The 22,106-nt window shown below is 38.6% G+C and overlaps 1 protein-coding gene across 11 annotated transcripts in view; it reads left to right on the top strand.

Annotated features, from left to right (window-relative positions):
• The window catches only part of LMO7 (LIM domain 7), a 921,898-nt gene that overhangs the window by 879,993 nt on the left and 19,799 nt on the right, over nt 1–22,106 (top strand). For all 11 annotated transcript variants that reach the window (XM_044071726.1, XM_044071729.1, XM_044071732.1 and 8 more), the window contains 2 exons: nt 3,283–3,391; nt 4,842–4,944. In XM_044071726.1, coding sequence (XP_043927661.1) covers nt 3,283–3,391; nt 4,842–4,944 — 212 coding nt within the window. The remainder of the gene's footprint in view (nt 1–3,282; nt 3,392–4,841; nt 4,945–22,106) is intronic.

The following is a 22,106-nucleotide window of genomic DNA, read 5'->3' as shown; positions in this document are numbered from 1 at the left end:
TTTTTTGGAGGAGAGCGTCTTGGTTCTATTTGGGATGGCACGATTCATGCACAAGTGGATGTGCTCGTACAGTGCCTTAGTGTAGGATTCAGCAATCGAACTTTCAGTTCCCGTCTGCATGGCTGTCATGAAGTTTGTCACTTCTGACTTGAGTAGCATGAAGTTGGCTTTGGAGAAGTTTTTTTTACAGAGGTTTCCTTACTGGGGGGTGGGGGAGGGATGTGTATGTCAAAGGCCAGACCTGACCAATGAGGGGGTTGATCATAGGTGTGGAGCATCGATTTCCCATGTTGGTAATGACCAGGTCTAGGATATTGCAGCCACTGGTAGGACTATAGATTAGTTGATCCAGGGCATTGGAATTTATGAATTCCAAGAACCGTTGGGCAAAGGTGTTGGTGCACGAGTAGTTTTCCCAGTTAATGGCAGGGTAGTAGAAATCACCCAGTATTAGGGTGTTTGGTTGTATCTTAATATTTTCCAGTATGTTTAGAAAGGTGTAGTGAGAATCTTGGGGCATGGTTGGGGATCTGTTGCAAACTACAATTTGGATTTCAGTCTTACCTAGTGTTAGTTGCACCTGGAGAATTTTAGACGCATTGTGTTGGGCAACTATCCTGGTGGTGTGAATATCCTTGTTGAATATGGATGATACTCCACCTTTAGTGTTTCGGTCCTGGTTTGGTGGCCGAAAAATGTGGTAAGAGTTGTAGCCTGGTATTGTAGGGGTGCTTTCTGGAGCCTTGAACCAGGTCTCAGTTATTGCACAGATATCGATGTTCTCCATTTTTAGGAGTGCCTTGAGAGAGTGCATTTTGATTTTTAGACTTATAGCGTCAAGTAGCATTACCTTCAGGTTTTGCATGCTTGTACCTGTTACGGTGGTGGTTTTGTACTTTGCCTGAAAAAGGCACTGTAGGGATGCCAAGACCCTTAGCCAGTAACCTGAATCCCAGGGGCGACGGGTGCAGACCATCTCTGGCAAAGCATTGTGGTCTGTTGATCATGTCGTCCCAGGCTGACAGATACTGGATCCCCTTTGAATGACACCAGAAACTTAGCCAATTGTTGAAGTCAATCATTTTGTCCTTGTACTGTGATATAATTCGGGGTGAAAGTAGGATGCTACTCAGGGCTAGGGTCATACCTGCATGGGCCACATGATCCGAGAGCTCTTCCATGTCTCTTTTCATGTAGTCCAGGGAGGTACGTCTCAAGTCATTCAGTCCAACATGGACAATGGCAGAGTCGTATTTGTACTTGTTGTGGAGTGACTTATCTGATGTTATGCATGGAATCCCTGGTTTCACCCCCTTGTAATAGTGCTGCATGATAGCCATGAGCATATTGTAAAGTTCTGCTATTGCAGAAGACTTTTTGTAATCTGAAGAAAGAAAAATATGTTGCTGTCATTCCATTGCTAACTTCATTAAACTGAAAAAAGCTGTTGCTTAGATTGGTTCTTGACATTCTCTTCTGTGCTCATCTTCCCTATACCCTGTTGCTTTCTCATGCATTTTTATTTTTACTTGTTTAATAGTTTTATTTAATGACTACTGAGTAGAAGCATTCAGCTAGACTGAATACATGCCCCCCTCATATGCATTGCAAAGGGATTTTATTTTCTTTGATGTTGCAAGAACCTAAAAAGAAGATGGATGGTCAGTATTCCTTTGGAGTGTATTGTATTACAATGTGATAGTACACTGATTTCAACTGTACCAGTTATGTTAACAATACTCTGCAATATACTGTTGTGTACAAATGGTCCTTTTTGCCTTTCAGTGTTTCTGCATCCTTAATTCTTTGACTTATTTCTGCATGTTAACAGCATCCACACCTTTCAGTCTTTCTGTAGTGACGTGTGTGATCCAGTTTCTTACAGTGGTTAATATGAAACTAAAATCACGAGAAACAGCAGAATTGAGCGTTGTAACTTTCGAGTACAATAGACCATCGCTAGTAATTATATTAGGTGTGATTGTGCAGTGTGCAAAATTAGTTTTTCTCTACTCTGAAAAGTTTTTTTTTCCCTAGAACAAAAATGTTTAACATACCTCTTGAAGTGTGACAAAAGTATGGCAACACCATTAAAGAATTATGTTTTGCTCTGGAACTTTCTCACTGGGCAGTGCACACTTCATGCTGCTAGTTTATTTAGGTCCACAGAGAGGTGTATTGGATGACGCTGTGTACAGAACAGTTTTACAGAAAAGGTTAGTTATGAAATGCGTATGCAAAGGCATTGAGATGCATTAGATGACAGTTCTGAAATACAAATGCAGAGAAATATCCACTAGATGCTATGTGCAACATTTTGTAATGGTTGTGCCTTGCTACAAGTGGTATTTAGCCCAGAGGCATAAGGCAATGAGTTGTTATGCTTCAGCCTGTAGTCAGCCTCCATTGGCCTAATGTGTGACTGAGTACAACTCCCAGAAGCGGAGAGTATTCTGAGGTAGTTGGTAATTGGGTTAGACTCTCTCCTGGGCAGAATGGCTAGTAGCTAACTGGTAAATCTATAACTAGTTATGCATGTACACATTCTTTCTCCGTTTTGAAGCAGTCTTGTATGCAGTTACGTAGTGCACATTGTGTTTGTAATTTGCACGTGAGGGTAAGTAGTAAGGCATAAGGCATAAGGTCTAAGGGTATTTTCACTGCTTGAAATTAAAGTACATCTCCATGCTGGATTATTTGTTATAAACAAAAACCTGTCCTGAGCAGTTTGTGTCATGATTGTGTACATTGTTGTAAAAAAAACTAACCGTCTCACCCTAAATGTGATTTGCTATGTATTGGGATCACTTGTTTAATTCTTTGTCCTTATTACATTAGTGTGCAGAGAACATGTAATCTGCATATACCCCACTGAAGTGTTTTCTCTGGCTATTGTATGAATTGATGATTTACAGCATGCACTGTTGCATTTTTACTGTTTTCAGTTTGTAATGAACACGCGCGTGTAAAGGCTCCATTTCATTGGGCGTGTGTAATTATCATTGTGATCTCAGGCGTAGTAGTGCCCTGTAACGGAGCTGCATGTTTACCTGCAGCATCATCAGCCAGATGCATTGCTGGGACACTGTCGCACTTGATTCATTTTGTCAGTGGAGGATGTAACATCACATTGTGCATTTGTATAAGACTTTTGTAAATATGAGAAGTAGTTTATTTTTGCCTGTGTAATGTTTGCAGGAAGACTCTCCTACCTCAAGATGTATAAAGTGAAACTTTTCTTGGACATATTCATTGTTAGTCATGTTTTCATTCTGTATCTAGGTCAATCAGTGGAAAGAAAATCTGTTCATACTGTAATAACCCCCTGGGCAAAGGAGCTGCAATGATCATCGAGTCTCTTGGTCTATGTTATCATTTACAGTGTTTTAAGGTGAGGCAGGGAGTGGTGCCAGGACAAGGTCATACTAATATGCTTGGACCGTGCACGGTTGCACTCACCATGTTGGAAAGGGTCCTGTCTCTGAACATGCCTTGTGCCATAAGCTTGATTCCATGCAGCAGCCCTCACTACTACATCATCTGCAATCTAATACTCAGCTAAACTCTTAAAATGACAATCATTTGTCACAAGAATAAAGAAAAATGAAAATAATTTGCCACATGTACAAATTGGACAAACTTTAATTTTCCCAAATTAATACTTAATGATCCTATGATTTGCTCTGTGGAAGTTTTTGAGAAGCTACTGAAATTCTAAAGAACATTTGATTTTTTTTCATTTAAAGATTGTTTTTCTTCGTTTTGTGTTTGTTTGGTCTGTTCAAGGCATAGCATAAAACAATATTTGCAGAATCAGCTACTGCTAATTATTAGTTGGTTTAATAGGCTTCATTTTGTGACTGTAAAAAAAAAAAAAAAACTTGCACATAGTCAAAATAGGAAGTGGCGTACCAAGATTTTAATTCTAATATTACTTAACAGTGACTCAAATGTTATTGTTATTGCACTGTTATACTTCAGTGCACTTAGTTATGCCTGAGCCTACTCCAAGATTTTATACCCCCATATTGCCCTTAGTCTATTGGATCACATGATGCTAGTGTAGAAATTCAGACATTAACCTGCTAGCTCACCATGTGTCTCTGTCTAGATCAGCATTACTGTAATGGGTACCCAGTTGCTGATACCATGAGCTAGGAAATTTGTGATCTTTGTAGGAAATGCCTGTAATGCCTTGCAAATGTTTGTCAGGCATTGCCAGTTACAGTGATTGTGTAAAAGTACAGTTCTTTTGCATTAAGCAGTTTAAAAGGCGTTGTAAATGTTTGGCTAGTCCCCATAGGTTATCTAGTGCAGCACCCTTTTTTTGTGCAGAAATGTATCTATGCCTTGGTAAATGTGGGTAATGTTGCATGGAATCTGCACTGCAGGTAATCCATTAAAACCATTCTGTGCCAGATTTTATAAATCATGTCGAATGTCTTTTAGACTTATTGTGCCATAACCTTTTTTTATTTTATGAAGTCAAATTAGATGGGATGATGGTTTCATCTGGTGGTTTTTGTGCTTCATCTATCACCTCTATATTGGTCACTAACATTTCTCTTTCCAATCTTACAAATTGCTTTTCAGTCTTGAATGATTCACTTGGTATGGCCTTTAGAAATGCATCTAACATAGATCACATCATTGTAAGCCGTTAATCATTTCATTGCAGTTTGTCAGTTAACTAACTGGATGGGGTGCCACGTACGTGTTTGGCTTACTCAGTGGGGCTTCAGTTTGTGGTGTCGCTGTAACTGGCTTTTAACAGTATGTGTCTCTGTTACTGTGAACTTTTTTTCCTGTGAAAGTGTACTAATTAATTCTGTTCAATTCAGTGTGTTGCCTGTGAGACGGACCTTGGGGCCTCTGAATCAGGAGCTGAAGTCAGAATACGAAACAATGACCTTTTCTGCAACAGCTGCTACACCAGATTTAAAAGTAAGAATTGCCTTTGAATTTTATTTATCACACATACATTGTGTTAATAAGCAAAATAAGGGATGTCATTTAATGTGGTACTATGGTTCAGGTATAAAGAGAATTGAAATTTCCATTCTAACACAAACTTTGCATCTATTGAGTAATGAAGCCTTGGAAGTGATAGGAAAATGCAGCATTATCACAAAATGAAATTTATTGCTTCCCTATTTTGAACATATGAGAAACAATACTGATTCCTTGAGAATTGGATTTTTTCAGTCTTGACCTCACTATATTACTGTAAAATCAAATGCATAGTATTTCAAAATGCATTGCTCTAGGTCTCCATTATATTATTACTTAAGACAGATAGTACTGAATGTTGGTGGGTATTACCTGACCTCGGGTAATGGGAGGAAGTATTTTACATATGGCATACCATTCTAGAGGAGATGAAAGGTAATCTTTGAAGGAAGAGTATAACTGGAGGGTTACCTGGCAGGGGAGGTAAGGAGATCCAAAGAGTATAGGTTTGGTGGCAGAAAGGCGTGATTAACAAGTTCAGCCAGTGTTTTGTAATTGTACTGGTTTTGTAGGGCAGTTGTGAAACGTTGGATTGTGTTCTTCTTAGAAAGGAAGTCTAGAGACCTGGTTGTGGGGGGGGGGGGCATCGAGCAGATTTAGCCAGAATGCAAGCTTCATGGCTTCTGTGGTAGGTACTCACTCATTCCAGTTTAAAACCTTGCAGTGTTGCTGTGTGCATCCACACGTGTGAATGTATCTGGTAAAATGAAAAACAAGGGTAAACTTGTTTTCATATTATATCTAATTTGATGTAATTTGCATTGTAGATGTTTTTGCATTATTTTTGAAGGCTGTAAGATTATTTTTAAAAACTTTATGTAATACTTTGGAGCTTTTCTCCCAGGCCTCCACTGAAGATGGACTCTTATCCAGTTGGACTTTCCTAGTAGTTAAATGTCAGTAAATGAATATTTTATGCAAAAATTTGTGAGCATTTGAAATTACCAACTGAAGATGTCAGTGCAAATTTTATTCATACTGAAGCACATGGAATTTCCCCTTTTTACCTTCCTAGCTTTTAGGTTTTGCTATTTGAGTATTTAGCACATAGGTGGGTAGGAGTTTTTCTGGTAATAAGCCTCAAGGATGAGGACCTCCAGTGATGGCTGCTTTGAGCCAGCCACAGAATTGTCTGAAACTACTTGTCATTTTCACTTTCTGTCCCTCCCCAATTAGGTATTTTTGCAAAGGAGCATTGTTCTTCATTTGATTTGGGGGGTTATTTACCAGGTGGTCACTGCTCAAAATCTAGCAGTAGGGGTATGGTTCAGTTGCTCTCATTTTAACTTAAATCATGTTTAAACTTATTGGCAGATCATTACATTTTCTGTTTGTAGCAGACATCTAAATTTGGGAATATTCTCTTTGGTTTGGTTACAACACAGAGAAACAGTCGACATGAATATTTCCAACACTTGCTCTGAAAAAGGTCAAATGGATTTGCACACCTTTTCTCAACATGAATGTTTGTGCTCTGGTGGCCAGTTCACTCCCATCAGCCTACTATTTTTCAGACCCTCAGGGTCACAATTAGAGATTCCATATTGTTCCAACTCAGTACCATTAGAAGGATTTTGATTCTGTCCAGTACAGGGTGTTCCTTCAATAAGATGAAGGCAGGGAAATTGACGACTTCCAGTTTTTTCAGCTGCAAGAATAGCCTTAAAGGAAGACAATGTTATAGGAATCTTGGATGTGCGGTTAAATAAACACAGCTGCACAAGCAAAGCTACATATGAAGACTATTCTCAGCTGTCCATTCCATTTGAGACCAGTCCCTAAAGTCCCTAAATTCATATTCTTTGGGTGGAGAAAAAAGATCCTCTTATAAATATCCTTGGAGAATAAAGAGCATTTAAGATTCCCAGTCTCTTAGACTGTTAACAGATTTTTGTATAGCTACTGATTTATGGAATTGTGCAGTATATGGAGCTTGATAATTTTATTTAGTTGGCCTGTTTCTTGACTAGACTAGTCTTACTATGCCTAGGGCCTGAGGTGGTATTTATACATACTGGAGTTTGGCCAAGATACTTGCAAAATTTCCTTGTTCATTTACTTGGGGTGTGCAGATGAGGCAAGTATGATGACAGATAGTGAAGCTATGGAGTTGATGTAGTCACTGAGGGGAGTGAAGTCAGTGTTCAAAAATGGTGTTGACTGACGGCTATCTTTTTTTTTTTTTCTCCAACTCTTTTGGGATTCTAATACCATGATGGGAATGGACCCCTTTCCCAAATCAAATTATGATTAAATTTCTTGAAATTAGTATTGTTTCAATATTTGATGTTAGACAGAAGTGCTGTTTGCAGCACCCTCAAAGTGCCCAGTTAGGATGGCTCCTGTAGTTCGTACAGCGTTACATGTATCGGTAACATATCAAAGTACGATTGTAAATTCTTTATTATAAGACTCATTGTTCCTTCTACTATTGGTACTATTTGGGTAGCCTTCCACATTGCCTTTGTTTGTGCCTGCAAATCCTGGTATTTTATGATTTCATTTCTCTGTGTATGCAAGGCGCTATAGTCACTGGGTGTAGCAGTTTCAATGCTTAATGTTGTCTTTTCTTGGACTATTTCTGTTTTTCTCTCATCTATTTTTTGAAGTGTTGGTAATGGGTGATCCCATGTGATATCAACAATGTCTGTAATGCTTTGTGGCTAGTTTCCAGTGTTTTTCAGCTACTTCAATATTATAATGTTTGCATAATCCCCAATATAACAGTCTTTCCACATTATTGTCATGCTTTTGAGTATACCGTCATCCTGCCTTTGGTATATCACAACCAGCAACAAGATATGCGACCGTTTCCAATTCTGTTTTACAAAACCTGCATTTGTCCATTTCTCCCACATGTTCAATGAACTTTGTAAACTCAATGTGTACATAGTCCACTGTCTCGGGCCACCAATATTAACCTTTCATCTTTTGATACAAATTCGCCTCTCCTTAACCATTCCTGCATTCGATCCTGATCCACATGAGGTTGTTCCAGGAGTTTTCTATACCTGTAACTATATTTATGCATTTTCCACATTTCTTGCTTTCTCATTCGATCCTTTACCTTATATTCTTTCTTTTGTTTTTGGCACACTCAGTTGCTGCCTTATTTTTATCTACTTCTGGTTTGATTTCCATTCCCCACTTGACACTGATAAGCTTCTGCTAAACTAAGCAGGGAAGTCATCTTAAACTTTTTCTCCTCATGTTTCAAAACTTACACTACATTTGGGTTTTGTGAAGTCAGCAGATATTTATGCAGTCCCATGAATACTTATCTGTACATAGTACATGTAAAGAATTTCGAGGAGGCCCATACCGCCTTCAGAATGGGGAGGCACTCATTTTTACAAATCATTATTGTTTTCCTGTCCAACCTATCCAACACCTTTTAGGGCCAGTCAATCACTCCAAAACTGTACATTAGGACAGGAAGAGCAAATTGGTTTATAGACTGGACTTTGTTCCTAGATGTCAACGCTGTTTTCAGTATTAATTTAAGTCTTCTAAAATATTCCTTACTAAGTTTTATTCACATTTGCTCATGATTTATTATTGATCCTTCTTCAGTTCCCAATTATTTATATATTCCTTCTTGCTCAAGTTCTCTTACATCACATTCTTGTCCCAAACTGATATTTTCTTGGTGCTGCAGCTTTCCTGCTTTAAAGGTTGCTTTTGCACATTTATCAAGATTAAATGACATTCTTATATCTGAAAAAGTTTTGACCGCTTGCAGTTGTGCTTTCAGTTCCTCATCGGATGAAGTATACCATTTTAAATCATACACAAAAAGAAGGTGAAGTCTTTGCACTTGGTTGTTTTCTGGGAGCCAAATCGTAGCCATGACCTAATCTGTTAAGTAGACAGCTTAATGGGTTAAATGCAAGACACAAGAGCAGTGGTGACAGTGTCACCCTGGAATATCCCCTTTAGATTTTATCCCTGGAATAATAATTTATTATCTGTCATGGCGACTGTAATCAATCTTGTACATTAAGTACTCTCTTATCCATGAATGTGGGATACTGTCAAATGCTTTTTTGTAGTCGATCCATGCCATACTTAGATTCTTCCCTTTTTTACAGTTCTCCAATAGGACTATTTTTATTTATTTATTTATTTTTATTTTACATTTGTTAACAGGGAATGTCCGACTGGATATATGCCCATTTTCAGCGGAGGCCCAGGTAGAAAAGCTCCGTACAGTAGACATAAGACAGAACAGCATAATACAATGTAAAATGCAATAAAGAAAAACAATCCAGAGAAGTGTTTACATACTTACATAATGAAACCATTCCACTTTTAGTATAATTCAAGATAGAGGTTATACAATATATTTGTTGGTCATTTTCCAAGTTCCCAGCCCAACATTCAAGAGGTTCATATATATTTGTGTGTTTCTTTGTCGGTTACATAAAATAGGTTCTAGATTTCACGTAAGCACATGTTAGTAAAGAGTAATATAGGTTAGGATTCAAAGACACTGCTAAGAGACCCTAAGTGGGTGCACAGTAGTAAAGTGTGGGGAATTAGTCTGGGGTAGAGCAAGGACAGAGCCATTGCAAAGTGAAGTATTGAGTAAGGTTTTTTTTTAATTGGGTTGGAGAGGGTTGTAAGGTTAGTTCTGTAGGAAGAGAATTCCAGACTTTACCAACTGAGTTCATAAACAGAGCTTACCTAGCTGAGTTCACTTTGAAGGTGAAAACTAGCATTTTGTTAGAGGATCTGACAGTTTTAAGGTTATGGTACGGGGTGATGAGAGTTTTAAGATTGAGTGTCTGTTCTGGCTGGTAGGGAATCTTGTGGGTGGTTGTTAGTTGGTTAGTTAGAAGGTTAGGTAGTTCAAGCCAGCTTAGTAGTTTGAGGTTGTGGCAATGATGGGTCCTATAGGCAGAGGCGGTGGCAAATCTGGCAGTGTGATTATAGCAGGTTGTGAGTTTGTTCAGGGAGGTTTTTCTCAGGTTAGTGAATAAGGGGGAGGCGTAGAGAAGTGTGGATAGGAGATGAGTGTGAGCAAGAACAGTTCTGACTAGGGGAGTTAAGGGTTTGTATGTAGAGAGCTACGTTTTTTATGTACTGTTTTGATGGTGTGGTCGATATGCAAGTCAAACTTCAGGTTGTTGACTATAACTCCTAGTAGTTTGGTTGAGGGGTCTGGTGAGATAATAGTGCCATTGTTAGATGTAATGGAGAAGGTTAGAGAGGAGGTCTTACGAGATGGGGAGAACAGCAGTTTCTTTTTTTATTTTGGGGTTTAGTATGAGACTGGGATAGAGGAGCCAATTTTCAACTGTGCTAAATGTGTTTTGAGATAGTGTCAATAGTTCTGGAGTTGTGGTAGAACAGATTAGGGTTGAGTCATCCGCGTATTGAATACAGGTAGTGTCTGGTATTACTTTATGCAAGTCATTAATGAATATGGAAAATAGGAGTGGCCCTAAGATGGATCCTTGGAGGTACTCCAAGTGTTTTAGGTAAGAGGGTAGATAAGTTATCTTTCCACAGGACTGCCTGTTGTCAACCTCTCAGATATGACTTAAACCATTGTATACTATGGGTGTCTAGGGAGATTTATTTCTAGGGTTTGCAGGAGAAGTTGATGGTTTATCATGTTGAAAGCTTTGGAAAGATCTAGGAAGATAGTTGAGGAGAGTTTCTTGCTGTTACGGTTATGATTTATGGCATTGGTGAAGGATAGTAGGACAGTAGTCGTACTGTGGTTTGGTCTGAAGCCATATTGAGAATTTGACAGGTGATTATCAAGAAGATAGGCTAGGAGTTGTTTTTGGATACATTTGTTCCAGGATTTTGGCTATAGGAGAGAGTATTGCTATGGGTCTGTAGTTTGAGAGGTCAGTGCAGCTGCCTCCCTTGTGGAGTGGAATGATATGGGATACTTTCCATGTAGTGGGAATGGTAGCTTCAGATATGGATTGGCTGATCATAATGGATATAGGGTAGGCTACAGCATCTGCTGCTTTTTGTAGGTAGTCTGGCGGTAGGAGATCAGTGGCAAGGGTTGTTGGTTTTAGTTTTCGAATTAGAGTAAGGATAAATGAAGTAGAGTCTGGTTGAAATTTGAAGGTGGTTTGGGTAGTGGGTGTAGATGCTGATGGATTTAGTGCACCGGGGGGATAAGTTATTGGCTAGGTTTTGGATAGTTTCTGTAAGGAAGCCATTGAAGGCGTTGGCTACCTCTGCTGGAGCACGCGAGTTGTAAGTTGAGGGGACAGGGGTGGTAGATGGTCCTGGATGGAGCAGTGCATTTAGAGTTGCCCAGAATTTATTTGGTTTGTTCTGGTGTTTTTGTTGTAGGTTGTGATAGTAGTTATTTTTGTTGGTTGTGACAGATTCTGTCATTCCTTAATTGACTATAATGGAGTTGATCTGTGAGGTTTTTTGAGGCATGCCAAGTGGCCAAAGCTTTATTTCTTAGTAAGATTTTTTTGCCTAGTTGCAGCTGTAAGCCATGGGGTAATTTTGGTTTTAGTCCTAATGGCACGAGCTGGAGCGTGGCTCTCTAGGATGGATAAGAATTTAGTATTAACATATTTTACAGCTTCCTCTAGTGGAAGATCCTTAAGTACTGACCAGTTGCTAAGTTTAAGGTCTGTTTGGAAACTCTTAAGGTTAAAATTTTTCTTGTTCCTAATTGTTTTGTAGGGGGTTGTTTGTGGATTTCAGCCTTTTGCCTGATAGTATACGTGAGATGGTGATCACGTATGTCATCGGGCAAGGTTCCGGTGTTATACATGTGTGGGTGATTGTTAATAAGTATCCAATCTAATATAGTTTCTTTATTGTTAGGTTTAGTGATCCTGGTGGGGGAGGATATGACTTGTGAGAAACCATAAAGATTAATGTGGTAAGCGGGGGGTTCAGAGGAGCATGATTACCAGTCTATATTAAAATCTCCGAGTAAAATGGTTTCTTGGGAATAATTATTTGATACCCAGTTTAGTATGTCCTCAAGTACTGGTATGTTTTTGCCTGGGGGATGTTGACCCAGATAATATATATACTTTTGTTTTTGTTGATGTTTAGTTTAGTTGTAATGATTTCAGCATTATCATTTTGAGTAGGTTGATGGGTGTCAGTGGTCATCTCTAGCATGGATATCTAAAGAACAGCTATTCCCCCCTCCCTTTTTAGCAGTATGATCATGTCTAAATTTGTAACCTGGTGGTATGACCTCATTATCTAAGGTGCTTGGTTTGAGACGGGTTTCAGTGAGACAAAGAACATCAGGAGAAAGGTGATCTAGTAGGGCATGAAGGTGCTGAACTTTATTATTTAGGCTTCTGATATTTAGATGGCTGACCCAGGAGTTGAGTTATGAGGTCTGTTTATGGTATAGTTTATAGGGGATAAGGTACTATTGATAGTTATTGGTAGAGGATGGACGTGGGTTTGGGTGGATGTCTCCATCCATGGTAAGGTTACTTTGAGATTCAATGATTAACTCCAGAAACTTATAAAGAAGACTTTGGTATTTTTTTAATTTTCGGGTTGATGTATCAATTTCTAATAGCATTGATGAAGTGTTTGATGGGGGTACCTAAGGGGAGAGTAAGTAGATGTTCTAGCTGATTAGGTACAGGCAGTGTGAAAGTATGGCTTCTTGGGGAGTGAAAACCATGAATCACTTGTTCATAAGCAGTTAGTATGTAAGGGATAAGCAATAGTGGTATTATGGAGTAGGTCAACAAGTTGAATGGAGGTAGTTTTAGGGCCATGGCGGGGTAGGGGTGGTGGTAACGGGGTTTGAAGTAGGTGGAGAGTAATTGGTGTGGTTATGATGATTTGTGTTAATTGTTGGTTTGTTGATTGGTTAAGACGGGGTTTAGCCAGGTAGTATAAGTGTAGAGGTGCTGGGGGTGGGTGGGAATTGGGGGCAGGATAGGGGAGCGGAGTGAGTCCTGAGGGCGAACAGAGCGGGTAGAGCCAAGAAGGCGTGAGGACTGCAAAAAACTATCAGTAACTGCAGCTCATACACTGAGTGTCCTGGAGCTATGTTGTAAGGGAGGTAGTGTGGACTGGAGCTATGTTGTAAGGGAGGTAGTGTAGGCAAGATTTAAAATTGGGTTGGCTAGTCCAGGAGGGTAGAGGGAGTTAGCAATTAAACAAATGGGGAGAAATAGTGGAAATAACTGCTATCCTTAGGTATTGACTTTGGGAGAATAATGCTGCGTGAATGGTTTGCTGTGGTCTATGCTGCCACCTAGTGGCAAAAGGAGATGGCAAACAGAGTAGTTCTCATATACTATAATAAGGCTATATTAAAAACTAGAGGGGGGAGAGTAGCAAGCGGCTGTGATAGGCTGCTAACGCACAGAAGGTCAGACTAACAATCACAGGTAGTATATTAGGTTACAAGTTGATTGCTCAAGGCTACATACATTAACACCTCTTAGTGTAGAGATGTCCTTATTGCAGCAGTGTTCAATGATGCCTGGGTAGCAGCCAAATCAAGGGTGTCTTCTGGATTATGCAGGGAGGTAGTCCTTGTGTTTTAAAGGCAGCTATGGAGCACCCGAGACGGTAGACTGTAAAATAGAGAGAGAGAGACAGAGTTAGGTAATGTAGATGGTAAAGATAGGGAGGTACAAGGTAGAAGGATAGAGCGGTAGTAAGGGATATCAGGATGTGAAAGTGGTGTACTAGCGTGTACAGTAAGTAGAGAGTGACTAGAACGGGAGAATGATTGGAAAGACAACAAATGATCTATTGATTATAAGTGTGGTCTTAAGCACAATATGAAGTGCAAATGATGTGTATTTTTATTGGTTAACAGAACTTGTCATATTGGCTATGCTGCATGCATGCATTAAGTTGCGAGAATGGTTGTAAAAGCTGCTTGAAGAAGAGCTCTGCAATGTGAAAGCACTTAACGGCTGTTTATTTCTTTATTTAAAAGTTGAAAAAGAATATTTAACTTATATTTAAGGTGGTGAGTTTCAGCATCTTTTGTGAAGCTTTGCCTTTTTGTATAATTTAGATTGTATAGTAAAGCAGGATACCGGATCACATAACATATATTCTAACTCTTAACAGAGGACAGATGGGACCAATAAGGGGCATTGTAAGGTTTCTTGTAATTGTATACGGACTTACAGAATGTTGTCTCCTTTCCAAGTGCATCACACTCTGGCAGTACATTCTTTTTTTGGATGTCATGCATTTAGATTTGGAACTGGACAACCAGTTTGTTGCTCATGCAGTGCTGTTCCCTAAATGTCACACATGCTCAGGTGCATCTCTTCTGACTGCTTCTCTGATTATCTCTTGGCTTGTTGCATCTTGAACAGATCTTTGTGGGACACATTACTTTTGATAAATACTACCAGTTTAAAATTTGCATCTTTATCATGAACAGCCGAACACTTTGATTGCATAGACATCTTCCTAACCACGTTTGGCTGATTTTCTGTGAACTTTACTTCACTTTTAGGTATTTTTATTCTCTACTACTTCAGAAGGGGACTTATGTCTGTATGCTGTTTTCATTTGGTATCTGTTATACAGAGATCAGATTTTCAGGCTGATGTAAAGAAGACAAAACCAAGAAAAAATAGAGCAATTCCACCAAGGCACGACTCCACTGGTATTTTCCACATGAACAAGCTTTATTGAAACACACTTTCTTCAGAATAAAACCGTAAATGCTGTTATCACCACAGATGCGTTTTCGTCCTCTAATGACTTCCTCAGATGAAATAGAAATGCATACCTTTTACAATTCTTCCCCTAAAATACCGTCCACTTAATACTGCTATCCAATTGATGTACATTCTTAATGTAGTCACATGTACTTAATAGATGTTCAACCCTATAAAACTTTTTTTTTTAAATTCCTTTAAACCAGTTCTTAAAAACAGTTCTAAACAAACATACATATATAAATATCCACAATACCTTCTCTAAACTCTAATAAATATAAATAAATATAAATAAATATAAATACAAATACAGTTTAGTTTTATACATGTTAAAAACCATATAAAACAAACTATTCGTCCATACAATTGCACCATCTTGTGTCCAAAGAAGGAATTAAAATCCTATACAGGTGCTTTTTAAATAAATGGTTCAAACAGTAATATAGTAAAAGACATACATTTTCTTTTTTCTCTTTTTGAACCAAAATAGATTATTGCACATACACTTTTGATGTTGCCGTCCTTAGCTTTGTCCTAGGGTAAGTAGTATTGCATTTTTTTTAAAAAAGGCAAAAATTATATTTATAAAGTTAATGTACACAAAGGGATACATGTAAAGAAGGGATGATGTAAAGAAGAGGTATAAGCATTTTAAGTATTTCTAATGTTTAGTCTCTGAACCTTCAGTAGTAGATGAGAGACACCTTGGAAATGAGTATTTATATAGTCCAATATTTTTTCATCACACTTTTCCCCCAGTGCCTGCCTGTCATCAGCCCCCACCTGGCCAATCAGCCCATTTTTCCATCAACAAGGTGAGGGTTAACAAAGGAGCCATCATTAAGACAGATCAAGCAGGAGTGGTTCATGTTGCCATACCCTGGCATATCGTGAGCATTTCTCATCTCGATCATTTAGAGTACCTGACTGACTTCAAATGTGTGTCATGGGACTAAATAAAATAGCTGCTTTATTAAGCAGTAGTAAATCAAAAAAGTAACACCTCTGCATTATGCCTTCCATGTTAGATAAAGAAAGAGAAAGGCAGGAAGTAACATACTTTTGCAAAATCATAACAGCCAGTTAAAAACTATACTCAGTTAATGACATAATTTAATTAATCTCTAAAACAGTAAATGTGCTAAGCTGTAAATATGTATAGTAATGATTCACTATTAAGTTGAAAAAAGTATTTAAAAATATATATTGTGCCGCCTCTTGTAACAGTTCGTGTCTTATCCAAATGTAAATTCACAGAAGGATGTACATATAAAAGAGAAATAAATGAACATTTGAAGGGTTTGTAACACTGAATATCTAAAAGCAATGCTTGTGTCTTTCGGCTTTTCCCGGTTAGGGGTCGCCACAGCGGAACTCCAGTCCGCTAATGATTGGTAGTGGATTTTTACATACTGGGTTACCAGCCCTGATGCACAACCTTCAATGAAGGCACGCCCCATTCACGTATGCCTCCACACAGAAGATGCTCTAGCTGAGAATCGAACGGCACAATGTCTTGCTGTGAGGCGACAATGCTACCACAGCACCACCACCGCAGTATATAAACAATGCTGATTTACAGAAATTGCATTGGTAGTTTTCTGAATGTCCCTAAAATGATCAAGCATGTTCACTGTAATCAATATGGTGGCCTGTCCAACATAATACTTTGCCATAGAAACATCTTTTCGTAGTATTCAACACCAGCGTGAAAACAACAAAGATTCTTATGAACAGCAAACTTGCAGTTAAGATCAGAAGAAAGAGATCCAAATTACATTTAAGAAGTTGCTCTTGAGCTGCTTGGTTGTGGAAACATACTTGAGTGAACCAAATGGTCTGATAGTGAAGGTTAGTTATGAAACCTGTCAGAATCCTCTTAAAAGAAATCCTACCATCAAAAGGGGTATAAATCACACAAAATATCTTCCCTGACCCTTTCACCAATGACTATAAGCAGAAGAGTAATCTCGTGTCTCTTCTCTCATCAAATACCTGTTGAAGTAACAAGTTTAAGCAATTTGATTTATAACCCTTCATCCGTAGACATCACCAAATGTCCAAGGTTGCTTGGCAAAACTCATTGTCATCTGTACATATTCTTTGGGTTTGTGAGAACTCACCATAAGGGATGGCAACTAATATAGAGGTTATACCCCAGAAAGTTGTTGACTGCTGCAGGTTTTCTATACTAAGTAAAAATGCTGCCATCTTTAATGCAGATAAATAAGTCTAAAAATATAAATACCAGTTAAAATGTTTGATTATTTGTAGTATATTGTACAATCTCAAAATATTTTTTTCATCCAGTTAGTGCTGCCCTTTACATGCATGATTTATTAAGTACATAAGGAATAATATTAACATGATGATGATGATAATCCATAATGGGAGAGAAGAAAATCCCTTACAGGTAACTCTCAGAAATGAGCAACAGCTTTTAGTCCCTGATTCATGGTGACAAAAAAAAAAAAAAAATAGTTTCTGAATCAAATGCATGTCCGTGATAAACTGTTGTGAACACAAATCCTTAATGGTGCCCATCTTCTATAATGGATCCCCAACTTGAGGCACTGTAGCTCTTCTTGGAGGATGTTGGGACATTTGTATATTTTTGGGAGGCAATAAAAGTGTGCATTTCTTTTTGTAACACTGAAGGTGTATTGGCAATGTGCTAATTTTTGTTTTACTGTTGTGTAATAAAGTGCTTAGTTATATTTAGCCCCCTGACTTCATGGATATCCTATTGAATTTTTCTAAATGTTTCTCTTGAGTAGCTTTGGAATTATCCATCAGAATTCCAGTTCTTCTCCAAGCAAATCTTGTTGCTCTGGTGTACGAAAGTGACTTTGTTTCTTTGCTATGTGCATCTCTTTCTGGTTGTACTTTCCAGTTAAGTCATATTTGTATAGTGTGACAACATTCTTTGCAGTCTTGTCCACACTTTGTAGAAGGCCTTCTCAAGTTTCCTCTGCAAAGGTCTGTGATGACCGTGCCCTCGCCCAGCAATCAAGGAGCCTCAATCCACCCCACTAACACCAGAGATGTCTCCTAGAAGAGAGGAAAGGATAACTAATACACACAGTAAAGTACAATTCCCCTTAAGTGCACACAGAGATCACAGTCTGTCTGGGGCCAGTTGCTCCCTTGCTCACCAGGTCCCCAATAAGACTCCCCACTGACACAGCTATAGGGTCCAGGCCTCAGCCTAGCTGGGCAAGCTAAAACCTCCAGTACCCTCTCTGTCCAACCAGTGCTTCGTGTCCCTGCCCAAGTAGCTGACACAACACACAAACACTTTGAGATGAGTATTTTTACAACTTCACAGACACTCCTGGGAAAGGCTGATGCAGATTCTCCAGCTGTGCCCCTTTACCCAGACGATACGATAGTAATCCCTGCCACCACTCAGCTAATAATATCAGCTGCTAAAAGGCTCTTAAAAAGGTGTCCAATTATTACTGTGCAATATTATCCAGTGGTAATGTGACTATTCAGTCTAGGCTTATTGGAAGGGCTTAGACAGTAAACTCTATAAATCTATAATGTACTCTAAAGCATAATTTATCCCTACATAAACCAGCCATAGGTAAAGGTTTTTAAAATATTTAATAAATAATTCAAACACAAAACAATACTATTACACCACAGAGATATCTAAAAGTTCAGAGATCACACAGAAACTTAAAATAATACAGTAGGACAGGTCTGATTTCAAAGAAAAATACCTAATTAATCTTTACTACCTTTACCTATTCCTACAAGAAATCACAGTGCTAAAATTTACATGTGAGCATAAGGCAGAGTGCTGAGTTAGATATCCAAGATCAAAATGCTCCCAGTCTCTTGTGAGAAATAGTATTTAAACATTACTAACAAACATGTCGTCTGGGTCCCTCCGAACTTGCATCATGTTGACACTTAGGTTTTGCCAGGAAAACAAACTGCATTATTTAGCAATCTAACACCTGCTCAGAAACTTACAACAATAGAAGTCATTTCACATATATACTCGCTAACAGAAACCAGAGCAATAAAGCACATTCCACATCTACATTCTGGTCATAAACTTTAGCCTTAAAACAATGGGCATGAAACTTTCATCCAGACTCACTGGAGCCGCATTCTAACATGAAATGGTCACAACATGCTTCACTGGGCCAGTAGAGTGGAATGTTGTCACATATTTTGCAGTTCCATGTTTCACAGTATTCTCTTACACTCAAGAAACATGCCTGTATTTTACATTTATTTACAAATGCCAGAATTATATATCAAATTCTATTTGACTAGGCTGGCAGCCTTCGCCCATCTCTCCCCAATCATCACAAGGTCTATGGCCTTTTTCTGTCAGCATGCATTGTCTATACAGTGTACAACTTTTCACATCCACATCCTGTAGCTAATGTTTCATCTCTGCCTGAGCATATCTTTTTTGGCATTATGTAAAGGTTCTGGTCCCATTACTAATGAACTTATCTTCCTTCAGAATCAGTGCACCAGTACCATTCTAACTGGCATCTACTTGAAATATGCCCATCTTATCATCGTCTGTGTGGGGCACATTAGCCATACCAAGAGCCACTAAGTGTCATAAGGGCACAGCCTTCATGAAAATGGGCACAAGTTAATATGTTTATTTTCTTCACATAAATTTTATTAGTAGTTACACCCCTTAAACTTAATTGAAATCACCAAATTCATATCTGGGAGAGGAAGAGGACAAGATCTGAGTGAGATAATTTGATCCTTCCAGTAGAGCAAGATGGTGTGGTATTATCTGATTTAAAGGGATATCATACCGTTACACATTCAAGGTTTCTTTATATAGCAGAAAGCTATAATTCAAAGTGGAAACTGATGAAGAAGAAGAAACGATGGGGGGGGCACAAGAAATAAGTATAGACTGGGATTTTAGAAGGCGATCCTTAAGGAGATTAACAATAGCTGTACAGAATGTTATATTCATAAAGTAGCAGAAAGCATTCTAAGAACTAAGCCAAACATAGGAGTGGAGAAAGGAAATTCTGCCAGTAGGGATGACTGCAGTTAGGGGTACAGAGAATAGGCAAGAGGGGACAGAAATTTACTGAAGAAAACTGTAAAAGGAACCAAGGTATTAGGAGTGATTAATTAGAGAGGGAAAGGTAATAGAATGGGAAGAGACCAAGAATGCATTTGGACTGCAGTCTAGAGACTGCTTTTCCTGTCAAGGACCGCTATCAGAGTATAGGCAGAGAGAAAGGGAGAGGGGAATCCTAAGTGAAAGACCACTGCTGATAGAGTTTTTAGTTGAATGTAGAACAAAAATTGCTATTAAAGGGATAATTAGTAGGTCATCTAAATATTGCATAATTATAGGAATCAAGCAGAGGAGATTAGAAATGATTGGGAAGAGAGACTGGATAAACAATAGGAGGATATTTGTATGGCTCTGAAGTATGCAACAGAGTTTAGAAAGGAAGCATTTGCATAGGTATTTTTATACCCCAAGCAGACTCCAAGGAATTTTTTCTCAGGTAGATTGCAAATGTTGGAGGTGTGAAGGGGAAGAAAGAGGTAATAGGGAGCATATTTTTGGGGGGTATAATGAGTTGGCAGGCTTTAAAAGTTCCATACAGGCTATTCTGAGAAATAATGGGTGACAGACTGGTGTAACTGAGGAAATGATTTTGTATTTATTTAGTGTTTCTAATGATCTGGAATGCTGAATTGCCTACACATAAGACATTACCAAGTTTAATTCTAGTGGCAAAACACAATTACTAGGAAATGGAAATCAAAGCCTAATCTAAAGTAGTGAGAACAGTAGCAAAGATAAAGGAACTGGAAGCAGAATGTTTAGAAAATGGTAGGAGCAAATTGCATAGAAATGTGAATTGAGAACAAAACAATACATGCAGGGTAATGTTGTGGAGGATGGGAGGCAGGAATTAAATGAGCTACGGAATGTTGGATTGACAGTGACTGTATAGAAGATTATATGTGGTATGTAATGTTTGTAACCGAGAATGTCAGTATGGTTTGTTTTCATTTATATAATGTTTGATTGCTTGTGACATAAGTGATATTTCAATAAAGATAACTTGAAATAACCCCAAATTTATCTCCCTTAAGCACTTCAAACATTTTAAACAGCCAAGTAAGTTAAACTTCTCAAATCTTTATTTGTGAACCCTTAACAGCAGGGAAACTCAGCCATACAGGATAAGCATTTAAGTTGTCCCTGCTGCATCCATTTGATTGGGGACATTTTCACCTCTTCTCCCACCTATTTTTTTACTGAGCACTTCTCTGAGTACCTCTTTCAACTCAAGATTAATGTGATTAAACTCTCACAACTTGAGTAATGATACCAGACAGTAAAATAAATCACTTGAACTTGACTTGTTTTTCTTACCATGTAATGCAAAATGTTGTTAAAATTGCAGCTACCATATTTCTCCGTAAATAAGACCTAACCAGATAGTAAGGCCTAGCATGATTTTCCAGAGTGGTCACGATATAAGCCCTACCCAAAAAATAAGTCCCAGTTAAGATCATCAACAACACATGACGTACGTGTTGAATTATAAAATAATAATAATATTGACACCTGTTGACTGAGGTTATCGTACTCTGCTCGCCATTTTTGGACCATTCGGACACCCAACTTCTCTTTGCAGAAAGTCGTAAGATTCTTTCCCCGGGAGTCCTCCACGATTCATACTGTAACCCTAATCCTCACTCACGCTTGACATTTCAGATCCTTGGCCCATAAACACTGGCAAGTGTACTTTGGTCAAAGTACAGACAACGCACATAGAACGTGTGCACTTGATAACGAACGGGTGTGGTTGTCTTCTTAACTGTCACCATTTCTGATGCCACTCCTGTCTGGTAAGTCTTCAATTAACCCCCCCCCCCAGACAAGATGAGTGCAAAAAGAAAGAGCTATTAGTCTAGTACAAGAAAGGAATCGTGGAGGACTCCCAGGGAAAAAGAGTCTGATGGCTTTCTGCAAAGCGAAGACGTTGGATCTCCGAATGGTCTGAAAATGGCGAGCAGCAGTACGATAACCTCAGTCAACAGGCGGATGAGGGAAATGCTAAGAAGTGCAAGTGTGGATCAGGTTGGCAATCATTATTTCCTGAGCTGGAAGACATCTATGAATGGATTGCTAACAGGAGAGCAAAGGCTTTGGTTGTGCTCAGGGCTGATACTCAAGCATTTGCCCTTGCAATGGAACCACAGTTAGAAATATCCCGAAAATAATTCAAACCATCACAACATTGGCTGGATGGCTTCCTTCAGTGATATGAATGGTCTTTAAGAAGATCGACAACACTGTTCAAGCTGGAAGATACAGAGGTTATTAAACATGCACTTGCATTCAAGTCCTTTGTTGATGGCATCAACTTTTCTAAATACCAACTCTCCAACATGATT

Source organism: Protopterus annectens, chromosome 5.part0 (assembly GCF_019279795.1).
Source record: "Protopterus annectens isolate FY-2018-M chromosome 5.part0, PAN1.0, whole genome shotgun sequence".
NCBI lineage: Eukaryota > Metazoa > Chordata > Ceratodontiformes > Protopteridae > Protopterus > Protopterus annectens.
This window is presented reverse-complemented; position numbering and strand designations above follow the sequence as displayed.